At 41.5% G+C, this 13,359-nt stretch overlaps 1 protein-coding gene across 6 annotated transcripts in view; it reads left to right on the forward strand.

Moving 5' to 3' along the window:
* col4a6 (collagen, type IV, alpha 6) overlaps positions 1–13,359 on the forward strand; it is a 121,311-nt gene that overhangs the window by 78,192 nt on the left and 29,760 nt on the right. For all 6 annotated transcript variants that reach the window (XM_071459798.1, XM_071459797.1, XM_071459801.1 and 3 more), the window contains exons 5-8: positions 12,439–12,573; positions 12,690–12,734; positions 12,906–13,025; positions 13,131–13,193. In XM_071459798.1, coding sequence (XP_071315899.1) covers positions 12,439–12,573; positions 12,690–12,734; positions 12,906–13,025; positions 13,131–13,193 — 363 coding nt within the window. The remainder of the gene's footprint in view (positions 1–12,438; positions 12,574–12,689; positions 12,735–12,905; positions 13,026–13,130; positions 13,194–13,359) is intronic.

Consider the following 13,359-nt stretch of genomic DNA (forward strand, 5'->3'; position numbering starts at 1 on the left):
GAATACAGATGTCATAATTATGGCAAAAGCTGCAGAGAAACAACACTAAAAAAGGCAGCTAAAGTTATGTGAATATGGTTGAATTTGACCAAACAAACTTAAGGCATAAACAGGACTGAAATGAACTTTTTAAGTGCATAAAAAAAGCAACAGCAGTTTCCCATGATCAGCAAATCCTCACATTGGAGAGGCTGAAAATAGGAAGTGATTATTTGATTCAAATAACGATGAAAAAAAAGTCTCCAGTGATTTCATGAGCAGGAGAAGCATGTAAGTGTGTGAAAGAGACACACACTCTTTAACACACACCCAGACAACAAAGGAATGAAGGATGAATAGAGAGGAAAAGAGAGAGTGCAGCGCCCGACCCTTTCAAAATAAGATGAGGGTAAAGTGATAGTGGATGTGTGTCTCGGTGGGATGGGAAGATAAGAAAACCCCCTCTGCAGGGCCTCTCGATGAGAGACTGCATCTCTCCATCCCTGAATTCCTTGACTTTAATCCTGGAGCAGGTAGAGACGAGAAAAAGAGAAGAAACAGTCGAAGAGGAATAGAAACAAAAAGAGAGAGAGAAAGATGGGGGAGCAGAATTCCTTTTATGTCAAACCAGATGAGAGAAGGATGAGGAGGGACTGAACAATTTTTCAACTTTAATCTGCAAACAAAAAAGGAGAGAGGAAACAAATGAGAGGAGGAGGGTGTCAGGAAAAAGATAAGAAATAAAAGACAGATTTAAATTTTGAGCCTAAAGAAGAAGTGAAGAGAGAAAGAGAGATGCGGTGACAATAATGGACAGATACAGGCATGGATGGATTACTAAACGGGCCTACTGGGCACAGGACCAGGGGCCCAAGGGGTCAGGTGGCCCTTGGACAAGGAAAGGAAATAAAACAACAAAAAAGAGACGCAAAACAACTGAAAGAGCAACAACAAGAAGACACAAAATGAGCTGGACTTGACACAAAATGGCTTCGAAGACATGCAAAATGACTAAAAAGACACAAAATGAGTAAAATAGACGCAAAATGACCACAAAGGGACAAAAAAATGACCAAACAGACACAAAATGAGTGAAGACAGATACAAAATCAGAAAAATAGATGTAAAAAAATCCCAGCAGCAGGTGTGTGGGAACATTGTTAATTTAAAGTTTAATGTCGGAGACGTTAAACTCTGTAAACTTGGGGAGAGGTGGAGCTGTTGTCAAACACAGGCTCAGATCACACACTGATAATCTCAGCTGGCAGCAGCGCGAACCTGGGAAAAACATGAACCATGACTTTGATCTCTGTCTCCTCTGTCCTGTGTCCTTCCTTATCTCCTCTGTCCTTCCTTATCTCCTCTCTCTCTCTCTCTCTCTCTCTCTCTCTCTCTCTCTCTCTCTCTCTCTCTCTCTCATGCATTCTCTAATGTGTTGTGTTTGTGATTATTAAGCTTGTCTGAGTTTCGCTGAGTGAGCGCTTGTGTGTGTGTATGTGTGTGTGTGTGTGTTTTAGAGGTCTATGTATGGGCCTTTCATGTTTGTGTGTGTGTGTGTGTGTGTGTGTGTGTGTGTGTGTGTGTGTGTGTGTGAGACGTGTATGATGATGTACCTACAGACCAGACTAATGTACGGGACAGTCTTATCAGTAGTGTCCTGTCATTCAGACATTTCTCTACACACACACACACAAACACAGACACACACTCTCCTGGGCCCCTGTATGGTATTTTATCAGACTCTCCCTCCTTTTGAGGCCACCAGTCTAAAAATGGTGGTGGTCTTTGTTTAGGCTTCATCTTCACAGACACACACACACACACACACACAGACACACACACACACACACACACACACACACTTGTAAAATGGCGGTAGAGCAGCCATTTTGCCTCATTTTGTCCGAAATGGCTCAACAAACAAAAAAACGTCTGCTGATGTCAGGATGCAGTTTAGCTCTGAACTTCTCTTTCCTCTCTCTTTGAAACACACACACACACACACACACACACACACCTGACACTCTGGCTCATCCCCTCACCCGACACAAAGTCTAGGAAAGGTTAAAGGTCACAGCCACCACAAAGGCCAGGGTAGAGCAGAAGGTCAGAGGCACCAGGATCACAGACTCAGACATAGACAGGGCCAAGTGTGTGTGTGTGTGTGTGTGTGTGTGTGTGTGTGTGTGTGTGAGAGAGAGACTCTTTATCCGTCTGTCTGTCTCTCATTCCTCACCACTCTTTAGGTTCTTTCACCTATTTGGATCAATCACAGCGATCAATTTGTTTTTATTGTTATTGTTGCATTTAAACTTCAAGGTGAAATCACACAGGTGAAAATGTGCAGAACAGAAAAGAAGGAAAGCAAGAAAAGAGACATCAAACTGCAAAGTGAGACAATGATTCCAGCGTCACTGAGGCATCTAATCAAGAGATGTATAAATATATGGATCTGTCTCCCCGACACCTCCTCCTCAGTCACTGTTGCTGCATCATCTGTTGCACCTCAGCTTCCAGTGCACTCTACCGCCCTCACATGGCTCCTGCAGGTTCGACATGTGCTGCACGAGGGTTTCTCAGCAGAGAGCGTGATGTGTGCACGTCCATCACTGTCTTTAATTTAGATGCGTTTAGTTCAGCCTCTGTTACATGATGCTGCTGCCTGTTCCTGAAGGCCACACATGAGCAGGTCTGATGTGGTATCAATCACTTGTTGTGTGGAGCGATAAACAAATATTATTCTGATTAATTTAACATCACAGAGTTTATCAGACTCAGTACAGATGGGCAAATCTAGTCAGTAACTCTTGAAACATTAATAAAATGAGTCATAGTCTTATTTACATCTATTAATGCACATCACCAAAATGTTTTATTACAAAGTGTAATATGCACTTCTGGTTAGATGCCAACTGAATTTCATTGTTTAAGCTCTTGTACTTGTCCAATGACAACAAAATTGAATCTAATCTAATCTACTCAATAAAACTTAGTTTATTAGTTTATTTATTAGTTTAACTGTGCACACAGCTGCAGTTTACTACTGTTTTACTCTCTTCTGCTAAATCCATTATATGCTTTACATCAAGATTTGCATTGTTTTCTTCTTATTAATCTAAACTATTAAAATCCTTGAAGCATCTTTAACAAATTAAGATGCAGATTAAAACATTTTAATGTGGAGTTAAAATACTTTACTTTGAAATGTGGCAGAAACTCAGTCTTCAGTCACCAGCTAAAACCAAATGGAAGAATGAGATAGAAAATAAAGGTTGATGAAGTATGAAATGGAAAAATGCTACAGGGAGGGTCTCATCAGTTTCACCCTGTACTGTGTCTTCTGCACACACACACACACACACACACACACACACACACCTATACACAGGGCAAACATGTGCAGGAATGCACAAAACTGCTTATTACTGATTTTATAGGCGCTTGTGGTTTGATGCGATGATGACGGCACAGTTATTTATGACATTTCCACCTCCACACACTCGCACACAGAGTTAACGCAAACTATCACTTATGGCATTTTTTCTTTTCAGCACAGTTGCCCTGCCCTGCTTGTTACCAAAGCTTAAAGTCAGTGAAATGTAGTTAAACATGTAGATGCTCAACACCTTCAAACACGACCAAAAGACTTTAGGATGAGTATGTGTGTGGTGCATCTTAAATCCTAAAGTCTGTGCAAACACAGTTAAACTATAGGAAGACATCACTCCTGCTGCGTTTGATCTGGACCGTATTGTCAGTGAGGGGCTCAGCTGCAGGTTGCATGGGCGATGGTATCTGGAGGGAGTGAAAAGGGAAACTAAGGGAAGAAACTGATGTCTCCTGTAGTGTCTATCTCCGAACTCTTGTTTTGAAGGAGCGGAGAGAGAAGATAAGTGGAGGAGGAGTCCCACTCTGCTGATGCAGACATTCACAAACTGATACAAAAAATATGCACATTAGCAGAGTGTTAACAAACTCTGCAGGAATCTCAGTCCTACCTAACTAAACACAGCTGGATGGAGCTTGCTCACACACATTTCTCTTTTCTTTTGTTGTGCAGGCGGGATAACGTGAGCACATCTTTCTCACCTCTTATAAACACAGGGAGGTGAAGCTGAAGGAGAAACGGGAGGTTCATACTTCAAATCCACATATTTCTACACCCCTGACCGATCAAATCTGAAACGCGTACTTGTTGCCTTTGTTTGTCACATTCTTGGCTGTCTCTGCCGTCAACAGGCTCCAGCGCTGTTTGTAAACAAGGGTTTGACCCAGATGGGATTTTGACATCTCATATATTTGTAGGTTGAGCTTGATCAGCAGTTTGAATTTTATTCTGATCGTCACAGGTTTAAAATTCAACATGCCAACATTCATTAGCCATTCCGCCTCTGCTTTTATGGTTGCAAGGGCGGCTGGGGCCAATCCCACTGACTGACCTTGGGGGAGGTTGGGGTACACCCTTGACAGGTTGCCAGTCTGTCGCAGGGCTGACATGTAGAGGCAAACAAGCATTCACACCTATGGGCAATTTAGAGTCACCAGTTAACCTAAACTGCATGGCTTTGGCTTGTGGCCAGAGTGGAAGTAGGAAACCCAAGCAGGTATCAGGAGAACATAGAAAGGTTCGAACCTAGAACCTTGGGAGGTGAAAATGTTTCAACTTGAGTGGAAAATTAACTTTAATGTCATTGCACCCTCTTCATCCAACTGGGGAAATGGTGCCATCGAATGTTTATCTCAATGAACCAGCCCCAAATATTCACATAGCATCAATGGATGGAAACACACATTAATATGCATTGTATAAAACTGTGCACTGGAAATTGTGCACAAACAATTCGCAAGTTCAAGTTCGTGTGAATAACATGTAGCTAACGTTAGCTTTTCTTGGTTCCTGACTGCACCTTTACAGGCTGTAACAATACCAGAAAATTCTAACCCTAAATAAAAGTGCAAGAGATGAAACCAGTCCTCCAACGTGATCAACCATACAGGTAGTTTTTTCAACCCTCTGATATGACCCACAGGAGTGTCTCCTGAAATAGCGGCTTGATTGGTCACCGCACTTTTCCCTTTACTCGTTGTAATAATTACTACGACCACTAGATGTCACCTAACAATAAAACCTAACAATGGGTCATTATAAACTGCTGCACAGACAACCCATGGGCTCGTTTTTTACAGCAGGACAGTCTCAACTAAAAGTGCAAAAGCCAACTTTTTTCATCATCACATCATATTGTTTGTTTTGCTGTAAATGATATAATCTGAACCTCCCTTTCTCTCCATACACCCATTTTGACCCATATGGGGCGCTTCTTTCATCACTATCTCTTAACTCCCCTGCTGCTCTCGTTCTTTTTAGATGTTATTCTTTAACAGATGCCATGACCCGACCTTGGTGGTTCCTATCCAAAACATGTTTGAAACTCAAAAATCAAGATGGTATCTCAAGTACAGGGTGTAACTGATGCGTCTGGTTTCCTTAACAGAGGACTATTTTTTAAGCTACTCTTGTATTAGTCACTGCAGCAGCAGAGGAATTTTCTTTAACTTAAATTTTTAAAACAGGATTTTACTACAACTCATTATTGATTTTTGAGACATTACCCAGCATCTTTATCTGCATTACTTCAAGAGTCACATCTGTATGGTTGGTTTTAAAGGTCTTAGAGGTTTAAACAAGCCATAGATGTCAATTACATCTGTTGTTTGCACTCAGACTGTCCTAACCTGAGGCTAATTTTTAAAGTGGACACATCATTTTAGCACCAAGACTGTGGAGTAAAAATCCTGTGTATTATGTTTATGGCTTTTCTAACAGCTCCTCTTGAGTATTGTTTGGTAGAAAACTTTGGTTTTAGTTTCATATTTTAGTTCTGCTTTTCAAGACTCTTAATGTCATGCAATCAGATAAGAACAAAAACGACAGTCAATAAAGTAATATACTTTAAATTTGACGTCCAACTTCGACGCTGTTTGACAGCTGAGAAAACACTGCAACTTTATGACATCATCACCGTGGGACAGCGGGACCCGCTGACCGCTAATGGGATTTTTATTGGAGGGGAAAGCACCTGGATGAAAAGAGAGAACAGGTTGTTTATTTAATGGCGGCCATCACCGCAAACAGATGAGTCAGAGGTACAGAGGAGGGGTGGGAAGCATGCAGGCAGAAAAAACATACAGTCTGTGGAGGAGAGAGAGAAAAGAAGAAAAGACGGTGCTGCTGGGATACCCAACTGTGAATGTCCCCCTTCAGACTGATTTCCCTTTAATGGCAGTTTGACCAGCTCTGGAAAAGCAGCAGTTTGATCACATTTTGTTCTGCTACTGCGGATTATTTTCAATTTTCAGTTTATGTGCTGATTATTTTCTTGATTAATCATATTATCTATAAAATGTTATTCAATAGTGAAAAACTTCTATTTTATTTTCCCAGAGCAGAAGGCGATATCTACAATTTGCTTGTTTTGTCCAAAGAGTCCAAAACTCGTTTTACCATTATTTATGATAAAGGCTTGGAAATGTTTGTAATATTTGCTTGAAATCAAGTGAATTGGATTCACTGATAAACAGTAAATCCAATGACATAAGTCTACGTGGTACAGACGACATGTACCATTCAATTATTTCCCAAACCTTAAATAGAACCAAAATCCAAAGTCATGAAGTTCTTATATCACATTTCCTTTCTTCCATCTGTTTTCACCAACAGTCAGTAACAGACATCATCTAGTTGACGCTTATTAAAAGACAATGACGTGAAGATTTCAAGTGTTTATGTCTTCCTCTAAACGCAGAGGCACCCAGGAAATGAAAAGTAACTTTAAAAGTGTTTGGATGCTTGGAGCAGTTTATTCAAAGTCTGGAACATTTGCCAGGAATAGTTGGTAGGAGGAGACACATTGACAATAATCTGATAGCCATGAAGGAAATGTAGCATAAAAAAACAATTACCAAATTAAATCTTAATTTTTCTGATTTAAATTACAAAATTGTAAAGTCAAGGTAAAGTCAAAGGTCATGATCTTCTGGTAAATTAAGAGTGACTGGTGGCTAAAACTCTGTCCAATAAATGAGCTACTTTTGCATCGATGTAGTTTATTTATTGGCAGGATTTCGCAAAAAATTATGTACCAGTTTGCACCAAACTTGGTGGAGGGCTGATTATGGCCTTTTTCTGCATTTTCATCAGTTATCTCTGGAAACAATGTATGGATCATGATTCAAAAAATTTGACACATTTATGGTGTTGAGAGCTATGAGTTTGTACAATTTGGTGCAGATCCCAGTAATAATCTGGATCTGGTGGAAGAGAACGTGAGGCCTTGGTAGGGGTGTGTATTCTACTGAGTGCCATTCTAGTTAACAATGTGAACCTAAAGAGCCAAAAAGAGTCAAAGTGAAATACAGGTGGGAGCACATCGCAAAGGATGTTTGATGTTGTTTCTTTGCTATCCAAGTATCTAAGAAGATATGTGTTCTTGTTTTCTTAGATAGTATCTAAGGAAACGTGTTTTAGTATCCAAGTATCAGAGAAGACCTCTGTTCCATCTTAGATACCCATGTAGGAGATAGTGATAGTTTTCTCTCTTTGTGTGTCCACCCTGTTTTTGGTATGATCACTCAGCACAAGTAGGACAAACATGTCTGAGATAAACAAAAGTGTTTGGGTTCAGCGTCTGATTGCTGGAGGAAGAAAAGTCGACACAACCTAAACATTCCCATCTAGAGAGGATATCCCTCTTTCTCTTGTCTGTGCATGTGTAGACGGGTGTGGGAGCTGCTATCATTTCAGTGGGTGTTCTCAGCTGTTTCATCTTTTGCAGCATCAAAAGTCCCTTTCACATTTTGTAGCCAGTCCATCAGCCTTTTTGTTGGGGGCCGTTTGAGGTTTTGCCGATTCATGGGGGTGTTTGCATGTGGCTCAAACTGTAATTGGGTTATCAGACTGCCCTACTGATTAAACTTGCACCCAAAGACCAAACATTTGCCAGCCCCTCCCTCCACTTTGCTCCCATCACTGTCCCCCAGTGAGCATGAGGTGTGACAGCTAAAATCTTCCCCCTAGCACGCCCAGCCCTCAGAACAATGCATCCCGATAAACCCTCAGAGAGCCTGAGGGTAAGTGCACGTTCGTGCTTGTGAGCGCGTGAGTTCACGAACAACGCACACACACTGGTTTTTCACACGCATGGCAGCTAGAATCTGTCTGTCCAAGCACTCTCCTCTATCAGGAAGTGAGGTAGGCGCGATGGGAGCAGTAAGTCCCGAGAGCTTAGTGGTCCAGAATAGGATCCATTGTGTCCTTTGTGCAGGGGGGGATTTGGGCCTACAAACTGACCAGTCTGCTGGAAGGTGATGAGGATGGAAGGTCTGGAAGAGCCGGGCGGAGACCCGCTGGGCTGGCATGAAAACAGACAGGGATGCCAACTGGCAAGGGTGTGACAGAGTTGAGACACTGGCATGAGGGATAGACTGATCTCTGATAAAATTTGTCGCCATGCGTATGAAAAGCAAAGTGCCGTATTTCATTGTGTGCCAACTATAGATGTGGACCAAACTGTAGCTCGTTGAAAAAGTAAAGCATTTAGGAAACAGAGCTGCAAGAAGTGAATGTTAGATTTCCACTCATCAGGTTACTAGAAACATTTTCTCCAAATTAATGCAGATGCTGTTTAATGCAACAGTTAGCTGTTAGCTTTAGCATCATCATAAGACCATGATAACATGTCAGGGCTGTGCACCTGTCAGGATGTTTTTTAAGTCTTCTGCTCCCTAGCGGCAGAAAGTAATCAGCGCAGCCTTAAAGAAATTGGTCGACATTTTGGGAAATATGCTAATTCAATTTCTCGAGTTAGAAGTCTAAAACCGGCTAGATGGTAGACATGAAGTGATTGCTTAATTGTCTGGATGTGGTTTAATAGTGCTCTTTTTTTGTCTTTATTGCTTCTTCTGCTTAGTTTCGTTCCCTTTCATCCCTTCCCTTTTATCTCCACTCTCCGAATCTCCCTCTGTGATCTTTAATACCATGCCATGTTAGGGAAAAAACTGGGATGGTTTTAAACCCCAGAAACTCACCTCACTTCCTCCTTCACATGCTCAAAGACGCTGACTTCCAGCTGATCATCAAAGAGATTAAATTTTAGTAACCATTTCTTACATTTATGAGCTTTTCACAAGTGGGAAAAGTTCCCTGTTTAACAATGCATCCACTGGTTGACTATGGTTGGCAAACCATCTTATTGCCTTAACTAACACGTCACCTCTCACCTTTTACATAACACCAGACAGACAGGGTATCCCATCAAGTCTTTGAAAGTGACCCCTGTGACCTGAAAATAGATACTAGAAAGACCTCAGAGCCTTTTGAGGAGATGACCCAACGACCCTCCGAGGTATGTCTTCTGGAGGTGTTGCATAAACACAGATAGACCTGAGCAGGCTGCAGGACGACTGTTTAGATAGACCTATTTATAGGTGCCTGTTGCTTTGGGTGGAAGGAAGTGGGAGGCAGACATGGTAGAGAGACAGTGAAGACGTAAGACTCAAGAAAGAGGAGGAAGAGGAAAGAGTGGACATGCAGTCAAAGCAAAGTGGTGATGGGGAATGAGCTGGATGGAAGGCCAGGTGTGAGAGAAAGTGGCTCCCTGTAGGACCCCTGCATATTTTCCCTGGGTGAAACCAGGTGTGAGCGCGAGCTGTGAGTCAGACAGCTCCGGCAGGCTGCCTTTACCTGGCACAGCCCTGTCATTACTGGTTACCTGCCTGCCCCGAGGCCACGTGGGCTGCAAGCAGAGCTGCTGCAGCCTCAACAAGACACAGCGTGGTCAAGGCTAATCCAGGATCACTGTCGTTTTAAAAACCAAGTGCAGTAAATGAACAGGAACTCTGTGTCAGTGACATCATTGCAGTCAGAAATATGAAGTTAGGTTTGCCTGTACTTGCTGAACTTCCTGATACATAGAGCAGCATTTTTTGGTAACTTCATGTCAAGTCAACCTTATTTATGTATCGCAAAATTACTAGTTTACCCCAGAGGGCTTTACTTAAAAGGATATTTATCACCTTATCAAGTTAAAACGTAGCCTTTAAATTCATTTTTTAAAAGTACCTTAAAGGAATACTTTGACATTTTGCAAAAAATTATTATTCGGCTTTTTGCTACACGTCTCATATGTGTGCGGAAACAGCTAGCCTTAACAAAATCCACCTACCAGAGAGATCTTCTTTTCATCTAACTCTTTGGAAGAAAGCAGATTTTATTTTGTTAATAGCCTGGTTGATTGACTTCATGCATCTTAATTGTTCTGTTCAGCGCCCACAAAATAGACTTCAGTGGCATGTTTTTTATGTGTCCGCAGATTTGTTCATGTTTTAGAGCCACTTGGATAAATCATTATGTGTAAGGACAATCTGTACGAACCATGTAGGATAAAAATAAAGTTTAGACAGCCACAGGAAGATATTTAAGAGTCACTGTCGTGTACTTTTGCGTAACTGGCAGAATTTATCTAAATGGTCCGGATGCTATAAACTCTAACAAACGCTAAAGATTGTTTATAACTGGTGTTTGACCCTCTTAATGACGTCCTGTGATGTTAGATTTGTTATTTCAGAGTTGGAAAGTATCTGCTTTAGTTAAATGATTTTGTGTCTGCAGGCAGCACAGTTATATATGAATGGGACCAGGTGTGGTGGAGAAAATTACCTTCCTTTTTGTTACATGTGTGTCTGCCTGCGTGTGTGAATGAACCTAACAGAGGGGTGTGTAAACCTTTACTTTGTGTATAATGAAGGGTGTGTGTATACACTGTATGTGTGTGCCATGGATTGTCATATACAGAGACTTTTTTTAACTTCACCTCCTCTATACTTTGCCTTGTGATTTAAGCGTGTAGCTAAATTAGGTACGGTACATCCTCGGGAATATCCAGTCACACACGTGCATGCAAGCATTAACATGCATCTCTGCTCCATAAATGTGTCTATAAATGTCTCGTAAATGTTAAATGTACATCTGCAACACTTGTTTACACTCCCAGTTAACTGTACTGCGGGTGGCATCTTTTTAAATTAATTCATCATCTTTGAGTTCAGTGTAAGAATTTAGTCATATTCAATTTTTTTGATATGAGATGGATTTTCCCCAAAGACAAAATACCTGTTGCATTTAAACATAGCAACCAAGACCTTGTTGTTTAACATTGAGAGATGAATCACTATTGCAAGTTGGTTTTGATATTAAGGCCCTGAATCTGGGTGAATTTATGTGATTCAGCGCTGGCACTGAAAACAGTTCAATAAAAAAAAAGATTTCAAACAAGGTGCTGGAGCTCTGGAATCAAATCTGACTTTCCTTTGACCCAAACACAGACATCTGTCCCACTCTCCGCCCTCTCTTCCCTCCATCCGTCTCCTCTCTCCTTACCCTGTTATCCTGCCTAAAAGATGAGCTAATGGCAGGTTGTCAGCAGTTGAAGCTATGGTGTGAATGTGTGTGTGTGTGTGTGTGTGTGTGTGTGTGTGTGTGTGTGTGTGTGTGTGTGTGTTCGTCTTAACAAACCCAGCCTCTAAAGAGAAGGATTCCTCTGCACATCCATCCAACTCTAATCAGCACAAACCACCTGTTAGTGTTGGGTCATTGTTTCTCTACTGCCCTCATGTGGTGGAAATTGGCACATCCACAGAGAGAATAAAGGTTTTTCAATTGATTTTGGGCTCTTTAAAAACCATTTTTTCCTCTAAGCACTGTAAAAGATTTGTTCTTTAAAAAAATTATCATGCATTTCATTTTGCAAACATCTACTTTCATGTGATTTTCATATTGGGATGTACAAGAGGCTTCTACAGAACATGTAATATACAGACAGAGACAAGCAGTAGTTAGAGGGAAGTGCTGCTGAAGTGCTCTTGAGCAGGACACTGGGGTCAAATGTGGAAGGAATCAGAGTCTGATTGGTGTTCAGGTAAAACAACAGGAAACAAGTCTCATTAATGACGCATTCATCAAATTCCCATCTTTCTGGACATTTTTGAAGGTTTCTACGTCACACTTAGAAAAATGTAGGAACATCTACATCTTCTCACAACTGGAGAAACTGATGCTGAGGAGAATTTTGTGATTAAAATCAGAAGCTAAATGGACCATAGTGAGGGAAGAGCATTCGATCTCACCCCAAAAAAACAACTTGATAAAACTCCTGTAAGAAATATGGGACAAACAAATACACACAACACAAAACAAAAACTATAAAAGCTCATATACACCTTAACCTGAGACACAATACAAGCTACCTCTTTTCCTTTAGAGGATTGGATGATTCATTACCAACGTCGTCGATTGATTAAATGATATCATTTTGTGTTTAATAACATATTACCTCCATAATTAGACCTCATTTGTATTCATGCTAATAAACTAAGGTGGTTTGTTCTTCCGTCTTCTATCAGGGACGTCCTGGGCCTCTCGGTGAACTTGGTCAGAGTGGACCTGAAGGGCCCCGTGGCGGCGTGGGGCCTGCAGGGCCTAAAGGAGAGAAGGGCCACATTGGACTGAAAGGGCCATCTGGCACCAAAGGAGACAAAGTGAGGGAATAACCTGTTTCTTCTACAAATATGTTCATCATTCAACCTGAAATATCGTTTTAGTCACTGTTTTAACCTGATTATATGTGAACATAAATTATTATTTTCTCATGCAGGGACCTATGGGAGTTCCTGGGTTCCAAGGAGCTGATGGAGTACCTGTAAGTAAACCAGATTCGTAGACAGACACAATATGCGTCCATGCAAATACAGGAAGCTACTCGCTCAAGATTGTCCCTCTTTTTTCTGATGGAAAAAAAAAGATAAATACCCCAATGCTGCAATCAGTGCTTGTTCTTAAAGAGTTCGTCCTCCTCTCCCTCTCTCTGTAGGGGCACCCTGGTGCAGAGGGTGGCAGAGGACCACCAGGACTGGACGGCTGTAACGGGACCAGAGGAGATCAGGGAGAGCCTGGATACGGGACAGGACAACCAGGATACCCTGGACCTGCTGTGGGGATAAAATTTATTAATCTGTTTATTGGGAATATTTGAATCCTGGTAGTAGTATATTTGAATCCTCGAGTTTATTACTGATGGCATCCTTTCCTTCAACAGGGGCCTACTGGGCCAAAGGGTCAGAAAGGAGAACCTCGATACATCTCAGATAATGGCATCACAGTAAGGGTTCACACTCACATTCGGATGAACTCACGCGTGCACGTCTTCCTTCCCGCTGCTCACATGTTTATTCACAAGCTGAACCTGATTCTGTTCATCTGAAGCCGAAAATGTTTCCAGAACAAAAGCAGGAAGCTTCTTTTTTTCCTCACTCCTTTATTGTTGC

This window comes from Trachinotus anak, unplaced genomic scaffold (genome assembly GCF_046630095.1).
Source record: "Trachinotus anak isolate AG129_WGS33_773 ecotype Australia unplaced genomic scaffold, CSIRO_AGI_Tana_v1 ptg000023l, whole genome shotgun sequence".
NCBI lineage: Eukaryota > Metazoa > Chordata > Actinopteri > Carangiformes > Carangidae > Trachinotus > Trachinotus anak.